Source organism: Notothenia coriiceps, unplaced genomic scaffold (genome assembly GCF_000735185.1).
Source record: "Notothenia coriiceps isolate Sejong01 unplaced genomic scaffold, NC01 NC01_scaffold00032809, whole genome shotgun sequence".
Taxonomy (NCBI): domain Eukaryota; kingdom Metazoa; phylum Chordata; class Actinopteri; order Perciformes; family Nototheniidae; genus Notothenia; species Notothenia coriiceps.
In genome coordinates this window covers 291,072-301,644 of record NW_011365510.1, presented here as the reverse complement: position 1 = coordinate 301,644, position 10,573 = coordinate 291,072, and the positions used below count along the sequence as shown (strand labels likewise).

The 10,573-nt window shown below is 39.3% G+C and overlaps 1 protein-coding gene across 1 annotated transcript; it reads left to right on the top strand.

Moving 5' to 3' along the window:
• Positions 1 to 8,009: 8,009 nt before the first annotated feature.
• On the top strand, positions 8,010 to 10,540 carry b3galt1b (UDP-Gal:betaGlcNAc beta 1,3-galactosyltransferase, polypeptide 1b). Its single transcript, XM_010789379.1, has one exon. The coding sequence runs from the start codon at positions 8,247 to 8,249 to the stop codon at positions 9,231 to 9,233; it is 987 nt and encodes a 328-aa protein (XP_010787681.1). The 5' UTR covers positions 8,010 to 8,246; the 3' UTR covers positions 9,234 to 10,540.
• The last annotated feature ends 33 nt before the right edge of the window (positions 10,541 to 10,573 follow it).

Sequence of the window (10,573 nt, the reverse complement as noted above, 5' to 3'; positions counted from 1 at the left end):
ATTCTGATCTTTTTTATGTTGATTGTGACACTGTCCTACTGCTGTAAACCCTTAGAACACTAAATATGGATTAACCTGTAAAACTGATTCCCAACTAGTTACTTTAAAAACCTGTAAAAGTAACATTCATTTATTTTCAAACAGGCGTTTTAAGAATTTAGTCATTTTGTTAACATTGTAATCGTCACATTTCGGCCAGGTACATTTTGTAGGAATGGATGGGTTTTGGGCGGAGAACCACATTGGCAGGTGGTTTAAAGAAAGACTTGGACTATCATTGGTTTGATTTTGGTCTTTTGGTCTCTTTAGGGAATTGATGTCTTATTCTATACATCTAAGACATAAAGCAGAGTGCATTTAGCAAAGTAGGGAGCAAGGCTTAAATAAGGATGTTTTGCATCTGTGTAATAAATCCCAAAATGTGAGTGACTGACGCATTGATTAAGATTAAGTACTCCATGTTGTAAAAAATACAAATAATGACACAGACAAGTATTTTCAGTGCTTCCAGCAAGGCGTTAGTATGCAAAAGATTATCTTACACAAAATGCCAACTGCATATACAAGTACCACTTCAAAAATGTCAAGCGGGCACCACTTTGAGTGATGTGCTCACTGTTACAGAGAGTGCCCTGGATATTTGGCATTAGCACAGAGCCATGGGAGAAATTGGATCCGGGCACACAGGCTCCCAGACATCATCAGGCTCCACTAGGCCCTGACATATCCTCCATCAACAGCAACAAATATTCATATCTACATTTTTTACTGGAAAAAAAAAAAGAAGTATGGTTTGCATGCTGGTCAAATGAGCTTTAAATTGGTTTAAAGACTGACAGTCACTGCTAACCGCCCACTGTATACTGTGTCAGCACCGACATGATTAAGTAAACTAGGATTTACTAGGCATGATTTTTGCCTCTTAAATTGTTCTCATGATCTGATTTAACAATACACATTTCTATTGGAAGTTTACTGTTTTATTAATGAAACAATCAAAGTTTAATTCAATTGTTTGTGTCAATTACTGGTTCTGAAACCATCGTGGTTATCTTCTACCTGCCTGCTAGTCAGCATGTCTCTTCTTGATTTCAAGGCAATACAAGTAATAGGCAATTTAAGGTATCTGCTTCGTTGCATTGACTCTAAATGACATTAAGATATAAAATGGCAGGACTAGAAAGAGCCGCCTTGGAACCCAAAATAAATGTACCCACTTATAAATATGTGACATATCAAAATCTGTGTTTGACATGAGGTGTCAGTGTGTGGTTTGACATGAGTAGAGCAATTGTGCCGAATACTCTATATAATAGGGTTTGCATTCTTGCTTTTTCATGACGTACATATTGAGCTTACTGCTTTCTCATTTACTTACGCTTATTGTGATTCAAATATTATCACATAAAGGTTTTGGGACTATACTGCAGGGATTTATTTCAATATTAACAAAGTGATATCAAATTGAGTTGCTGTTCACTTTTACAACAAACTGAAATAAAATGTCCTGCTTGGCCATAAATGCATGGTTTATTTGTATGTGTTAGAAAGAGACAGGCCTGATCATGTGTCATCAGCTCTGAAGAGTTGGGTAGAAATGCAGAGAGGAACAGGAGGATGTTTGCTATGGAGCCTCTCCAGCCAACCGTGTCACATCACAGAGAAGCCAGGTATCATCAGAGGCACAGATGGTGCTGCGGCTGATTCAGTACGTCTCTATTCTGACTTATTCAAGCGTGTTTTTACTTATTTAAACTCCCTTCAGATGCAATGAGCGACGTAGAAAATAAAAAGGCTCAAATAAAGTCAGAAATTCAAACTGCGTTACAGTAATCTGCGGGATACCTATTGCAGCTTTGATGTGTGGGAGACTCTAAGAGGCTCAATGAGCTTGTGATTTAACCTGTGCCTGAATAAAAGTGCACAACACAACAAGTAAGGATACTGTGTACTCACAAGCCCAACCTGAATAACCTTTGTGAAAACGCCTGTCATGGCCAATGAGACTGGGTGGGGGAAAAAGACCCCGAGGCGTCTCTACTTATCCATTCAAACTGTCCTTTACCAAGGTTTCTCTTGTGTTGAACAATGGTTATCTACATAACCCCCAGTTCCCTATGAACCCTCGCAACAACATCAGTCATGAGTATATCATCTTGTCCCAGACATCCCATAGACAGAGGATATCTACTTTTCTGCTTGTGCACTGTCACATCCAGGCAATACAACTTTATATGTGGAGTGAACAGGCATCTGTGCGCCCTGACAAACACAAGCATCACCTCTAACACCCAATGAGAAAGGCATTGTCAGTAGAAGTGTCCTCCCTTTATCAGGGTTAGCTAAATAATCTACTGTGCATATCTCTGACGTTCCATCAATGTACATGCAAAATGACCATGGGGATAGGCTATGCATATCCAGTGAAAAATATAGTACACTGTGTGCTTAGAGGATTCCCCCAATGAGCTTTCCTTTTTCCATGGGGCTGTTCAACTTCTGGAGATACCATGCCAAACAAGCTACATTTGATTGAGCTTACAACAAGCAGGTTTGAAGATGTGATAACTAAGCTAATCAAGTATATGTTAGCTAAGCTAAGTGACAGGGGATGTGGCTGGTTGACAAGCTAAACAAGCACAGCAAAGAAACAAGCCTTGATAGCCTAACGTTTGGAAGCTAACTCATTCCTGTTGGATAGTTAAATAGCTAGAATCAGTCCTGGATCTAAGGTTAAGCTAGGTGGAGTGCAAATATTTCAAGGAGGAGAGACTATAAAAGTGTTTTTTTTTAGCCCTATAGGAAGTTGGTGCTTACTGCCTGCTATGGTCTCATTGACTTTGACAGGTGTTTTTGAGAGAGGATTTTCAGGTAGGTCTCACAAGGATGCAATCCCCATATTGATGTGATGTACTGAGTGTAGCTACTGATGAAAAAGAAGACTCACTGTCACGTTGCCATCATAAAATGTTTCTTTAGAACAAGCATTTTCTACAACCAAGCCACGAGATAATTTACATGCTATATGATAATGGTAAAATTGGATTGTATGAGAAACTAAAGATGATTTGTAGTTGTTTGCCACAGAAAGAGACGTGCTGAAGGGGAAGGCAAAGAGAAACGTTGTGTCACTAACTGAGGGGCCACACATCCCTATAATCTCCTTAATGGCCTGATTTGAACATGTACAGTAGAGAACATCTCAAACAACCTAAAGCCAGTAATCTCTCTTGACGATGTCTCTGATGTTTCATGAATATATATTGGAAGCCATACATTTTCTTGCACTAGAAATAATAACAAGGAGAAGAAGAGACATGAGTTTCTTGTTGCAGAATGCCTATCCAGTTTCATTTTTGCAATATTACAGAACAGGATGAAAGGATGTATCAGCCTCTGCAGGAATAATGAAGGCTAGATGGAGAACAGATAGATTGTAGGTCACTTCTATGGTGGCTGTCACTGCATGTCCGACATCAAAAGAAGGAGCAACGGGTGAGGAGGAGCTACTCTCCTAAAGCCATGATGAATAAACCAAATGAAAGAATCCACAATCTTCGCTGTATATGCTACAAAAACACAAAATAAATCATCTTGTGAGATGCAAAACAAGGTTTTGCGGTGCTCGACTAACAGCTCATTGATATTGTTTTCAACAGAATGTGCCTCATCTGCAAATTCTACAGTAAATAAAAGGGAATTCCCAAGCTTATTTTGGATTTTGGGTAAAATAATGAATGAGTAGTTACTTGACATTATCCGGCAACATCTGACTTAGCTAATGTACTTTAACACAACGTCCTTAACCCAAATGTCCACCTGCTACTGTAAACAATTGTAAAATGTATCGTGAAGCAGATTAATGTTAGATTAAAGCAGTTTCCTGTAAAACCAAGGTTTGAGTGTTTGATTTAAAGTGATTGAAACATGTACTTGACCAGGTTATACACTGTACTCTGACAACACAACACATATTGGGGATTGAATGAAGAAAAAGCAAATCTTTCAAATAAACCTTTAAGCTGCATTAACCTTACTAATCAAGAGTAGCAAGTAGCTTAACTGCAGTAGCTACAGCTTGTCCCGTACAGGATGCTGTAGCATGTAGCACGTCTCAAGTCTCTCTAGACTTTCTGTGGTGCGCTTCCTGCTGCCAGTATTTGGTGATGCCATAATGTCACATTGTCTGCCAGGCTTAAACGTGCAAGCTTACGTATATTGCTAGGTTGCTAAAGTATTGTCTTGGCTCCACTTTGTTTGTGTGCTTCTCAAAAATCAATATGATGTTATGCTGCTGGCTGTTTTATTGTATTTTACCTTATCTGAATGTTGGCCTTTGCCTTGCTGCTGTTTATGTTAGTACAATATTATCCTAGTTATTTTGCATTTGTTGTAGTTGCTATGCTAATTATTCTCTTGTTGATAAGCTTTATGATGTGTTTATGATGGTTTAACAATGTTTCATGTTGAAATTATTTAGCTTTTTTTCTCACAAAGTCTATGGTGTTTTGGCCCACTGCAGATGTCTTAGTAGATTAGAGTTATATTGTGTATTGTTGCTTTAGGATGTTTTTTTGAAGAACCTAGTGTATCCTTGTGAGGAGGTCAGCGCGTAGAATCCAAATATCTCTGTACACACTGTGCACATACTCTTCATTTGTTTCATGAGAGTTGACTGACTGCAGTTTTCTAACTCTGCAATGTCAGAATAGTTTGCCATAGATGTACTGAGCGGAGCTGGACACTATGAAAGAAAAGCTACAGCAATTATTTTTTCACAACTGTATCCTCAACATTTATTTCGAGAATGAGACAGAAATGTAATGTCAATTGAAAAATAATTGCCTTTTTTTTAATATTTTCTTCCTATAATTTTTATTATTTTTTGGAAGTTAGTGATGTGCTTGGAATACACTCAAGTCATGTTGATAAAGATAACCCCCCCGAAAACGCCTGAAATACCCAACATTGAGACAAAGGCTGATGAAATCTTTGAAACCACACCTGAATGCTAATGAGGGTGCGGGCACGGGGGGTGCAGAGAGTTCACCTGCTTAGAGGTTGGTAGCGTGGAGACGTTGGTGCAGTGAAAACACTTGAATATACAGTACAGTGAATAAGAGCCAGACACGTTTATATTTAGAGATTTGTTATGTGAGATCATGGCCATATATTATTGCAGGGTACATACATGTGACTATAAATAGTCTCCCCTGCATGGCTCCATTATTTCACCACTAGGGATGGGTATCGTTTGAAATGTATCGATTCCGATTCCGATTCTGCTTATCGATTCCGGTTCTTATCGATACCCCGTTTCGATTCCAAAATTATAAAAGAAAGAAGTCAAACGTTTAGATAACAAAATATCTTTATTCTTTTAAGCTTTATTAACTGACATTTTTACAAAAAAAAGGTGACGAGGATCCGAGCCCCCGGCTCCCCAACCCCACGGAATNCGGTGTTGTGTCAAATTATGCACCGCCGTTGTGAAATGCACCCCTTGACACGGGAACGCGCATTTGAATGTATAGTCCACTATTCTATGTTATCTTTTTGATGGCAAAAAGATAACATAGAATAGTGGACTATACATTCAAATGCGCGTTCCCGTGTCAAGGGGTGCATTTCACAACGGCGGTGCATAATTTGACACAACACCGGCACTCACTACACCTTCCCTCAGTTATATCTTGTTCATACCTCGCCGACTGATATGTGCTCCCACCCGACTCCACAGCAAAGAGACCCATTCATATATTTCTGTCTCACCAACGGACATAAAGACACGTTTTGTACGTTATATCTAGAGGGATGCACTGAATAACGCATGTCATTGATCATTATAATCGGCACATATAAGTGACTTGATTGAGTGAATACAGGACAGCACTAAGCTGTCGCTCAAGCCGTGTCCGTATGTCATTGCTATCAGACAATTAAGAGACATAATGTCATTTCTTTCACTTCCGTTCAGTTATGCATATAACGATCATCTTCATTCATCAGCTCATTAGTGAATTACATTCAGAAAAATCTCCTTTCTTTAGCATCAATCGGAATTTCTTTAGATCTATCAGTTATTTAGCAGAGGGGAGGGGAAATCTCATATTTGGAACAAATACACACAAACACAAGTTTTACTGAAAGACTCAGGGGGAAAGGGTTCAGTACAACATGAACCGAGAAGTTACAGAATCCGTAGAAGTCTCAGGCTCAAAGTGACACCAGCATAGATGTAGACATAGTACAAGGTAGGGAGTTATATTTCAAAGAGGCATACAGCAGCTGCATGTTGCATGTGTCAGATTCCCTTCAACAAAGAAGGTATTGTTTTCAAAGAAAGGGCTTATGTGTCCCGTGTTGTAAATGTAATGTCTTAGATCCAGCCCTGGTATACAATATGGGTATAGACTGCAGGTAATTGCAGTCTCTTGTTAAATTGAATTCAAATGATGTCATTATGGCTACATTTGTGTGCTCAGCCAGTGTTTTGCTACTCTCTACTGAAAATGGAAATGTTGGGTTTTATTACATTATGGTCATTCTCCTGTGAAGTACATTTTCTGTTCTGCCATCACCAAATGAAAGGAAAAGTCACTAAGAGCTTCAAAAGCCAGGATACATGATTTACTTGTTAACATACTTTATATGGCTCAGCCACCTGCGCAAAAAGCATAAAGAAATGCACTCTGCAGAATGACTGCTCAAAAAACAGCCAGGCCAAATTTCTGTCAGCTTGATAAACGGCAGGCAGCATTGAAAAAACAAACAGGCTGAAAAAATTATCCTTGGGCATAAACTTACCATGGCAGGGTGCTCCCTTTGCGTCACCATATCACACCGTCATGCAGAACGCCAACCACACACCTCCTTTGAGCAACAGAACTTTTTATGATTTTGGTTTGAAGTCAAAAGGGAATTTGTCTGCTCTTGTGAAATGTCAACCTGTGCTCAAGGATCATGTGTTGAATGTTGAACATGTTTTGTTAAGTTTTGATATAAAAATCCTTATCAGTTATTGAAAGTATGAGTTCACACTTTGGGGTGTAAGTTTATCCGTTTCATTCATGTTAAGACTTCTGCAAGCCAGTTGGCACTTCTATATAAACCTACATACATGCATAGTTATTCAACACCTGTAGGAGTTGCTTTATAAAGATTGCCAATTGAAATCATTAGACTAGTACGAACCATTGATTTAGATAAGACTAACCGACCAGATACACAATAGATAACATTAACTCCACCCTTACAAACATCTAATGTGAAACTAGACATAAATATCAATGTATAAAGTATAAAAATCTCATAATATATAATACTAGCACTCAAAGGGGGCAGTTCTCTATGTTTGCTTTTAATACTTAAACTATACAGTCCTGAAACTTATTTGCTTTAATTTAATTTAGTAAACAATCAATACTTTTCACATCGATGACCAAAAAAACAGGCCCTCTGTGTTGTCACTGGGCTTTTATTCCCCTTTTGGTCCTACCAGAATCAGATTAATAGATCATTCTCACTATAATGCATTCTTTATGTCATGTAAATGTAAATACTTACTTATGTGCTGGCGACTGAAGAATAAATGAACCATGACTAATATAAATGTCTCTGATGACGAGTTAGTTTTGTCAGGCGGCTGATGTCACTGTAGCCTTTCCTGCATGTGTTTCAGCAGCTTTTGTAATTTATTCCACATTGATTTTATCTGAGTCGTTACTTTCATCCTCCGACTAGAATTACAACGAGGCACCAAAATTCGTTTTTGAAATTGAGTTGTGTTTCCACAGTCCTTAAGGTTATTTATTGCATAAATATATTGATACTCAGCAGCCTATCCTCATTTGTTGGACTTTTTGCTCTAGTGAAAATCTACGTTGTTGCTTATTTTCATTTTTGAGTTGCTATTAATGACTTTATTCGATAGAAAAACTCCATTGCCTTTTATGTAAAAAATATCATATATTAATGGATATCTCCCTTTCTCTCTCTCTTTCAGATGTAAATGGAGAAGCAGCATTGTCACCAAGAGAAATTGGACATCCATACGATTTTGCATCATAGTGCTTTGCATTAAAAACAGACACAGCATCACTTCTCTCTGAAGTAATCCAATACTGTTAATTAATGTCAAACTGCACGCTGGAGCGGCACCATGCTGCCTCGCTGGGTGAAACATTGCTAATGGAAAGAAAGCCTTATAAGATCCAGCTGATCCAAATCCCCTTAAATGCAGCATAATGCCTTCAAAAGTGTCATGTTTGTACCTGTTGACAGTGGTCTGCTGGGCGAGTGCCCTCTGGTACCTGAGCATATCCCGCCCGAACACCACCTATGTCGGCCACATGTCTATTCCTATACGTAAGGTTCCAAAAAACCCCCAAAACATCACGTTTACCAACATTCACACCCGCCCCCTTAACCCACATGCCTTTGAATACGTCATCAATGAGCCGAAGAAGTGTGAAAGTGCCGCTCCCTTCCTTATCATCCTCATTAGCACCACCCACAAGGAGTTTGATGCACGGCAGGCCATCCGGGAGACCTGGGGGGACGAGAGCACCTTCGTGGACATCCGCATCCTCACCATCTTTCTGCTGGGCTGGAACACGGACTCCATCTTGAACCAGATGGTGGAGCAGGAGAGCCAAATCTTCCATGACATTGTGGTGGAGAACTTTATTGATTCCTACCACAACCTCACCCTCAAGACCATGATGGGCATGCGCTGGGTGACTACCTTCTGCCCCAAAGCGCAGTACATCTTAAAGACAGACAGCGACATCTTTGTCAACATGGACAATCTCATCTACAAACTCCTGAAGCCCACCACCAAGCCAAGAAGGAGATATTTTACTGGCTATGTCATAAACGGTGGTCCAATTAGGGACATGCGCAGTAAGTGGTACATGTCCAGGGACTTGTACCCCGACAGTAGATACCCTCCTTTCTGCTCGGGTACTGGCTATGTGTTCTCTTCAGACGTTGCTGAGCTCATCTATCAGACTTCATTACACACAAGACTGTTGCACCTGGAGGATGTGTATGTGGGAATGTGCTTGCGAAAGCTCGGTATACACCCGTATCAGAACAGTGGTTTTAATCACTGGAAAATGGCCTACAGTCTGTGCCGGTACAGGCGGGTTATCACCGTGCACCAGATCTCCCCGGAGGAGATGCACCGCATTTGGAACGACATGTCCAGCAAGAAGCACCTGAGATGTTAGGGGACACGAGGGCCACTTAACAACAACATCCTTTTTGTGCTGACTTTTCCTCTTTTCTTTAACTCATCACATTGTGTAATGTAAAATAAAAGGCCTGCTGCAAGTCTTCATGACAGATGTTTTCATATCTATTTCTGCTGATTGCACACATGATTGTTAACGAATGCATGAGGCTTGTAGCGTATTCTCATGCATAATCAGAATGTGGCGTTTGTTACTGAGACTAATTTTGTTCATATATTCCAGGTGCAAATTTAAGCATAATATTCTTTTTGTGCATTAAGTCAATCAGCGTTGAGCATTGCGTAGTGTGGCCTAATGGGTAGAGACTGTGTTTCAGGCGACCTTAGTTCAAGCTCACATTCACAAGTGTCCTTGAGACACTGGATCTGTAACAGCTGCATGGCTGCTGACTCAGCACCCTGATCCCTCTGCAGCAGAGCAGGCTGGGAGATTTCTGTGCAGGGATCGATAAAGTAATAAATGACTATATTATATTTATAATATTATAACGTTTAAAAAATTGCATTTACAAATTAATTAAGAGATCCTGTTAATCATATCCAACCAACCAGGTCGTCTGTTGAGGTACAACTTACACTCATGCTGCTCTCCCCTTTTTATGTTCATTATGATCACAGTCTGATATAAGATGCAATACGTTGTCTCCAAACAGACCAAGTTTAAAGATAATGACATGTTTTATTTTTGTATTCCCTTGATCCATGTAGCTGAATTTACTGGATGCTCTTTTTTTTATGAGTTTGACTGATGGTTTTGTTTACATACCTTTAAAGTTGTACTGCCTCTTCTTTCTGAATAAGCCCAATGCATATTTTTGTTTTAGATGCATTTTGTTTTTTATTCTGGTTGACATTTTTATACTTGCAGTAACTGTGTTTCTGAGCTACCTGCTGCTCATTACTCCAGCTGCTGCTCTCGGTTGCGTTCGCAGTAAATCAGCAGCTATCCGCTCATCGCCTCCTCCACATATCAACAGAAATACAGCATCATGTCGAGCAAGTCTGAGTTTAACTGTATCTAAGAGCATTACAGACTGGATGTATTATCTTATCTATGTGTCTGGCATATCTGTGATTACTGGAGCACTGCTACTGACATAATGGAAACATTTTGTGTTTCTCAGACAATGTGGCTTTCATGGCTTCATTTTCATTTCTTTTTTTCAAAGTTTTTGTTGTATTACGAGCTAATGTGACATTTACTGTGAAAGCATCTATCCTTCAAGGGGTTGTTGTTATGTATTGTATGTTTTTTATATTAAAAAACAAATACTTGAATTATTAAAGATATATTACTGCTTTCACTTGTTTCCTGTT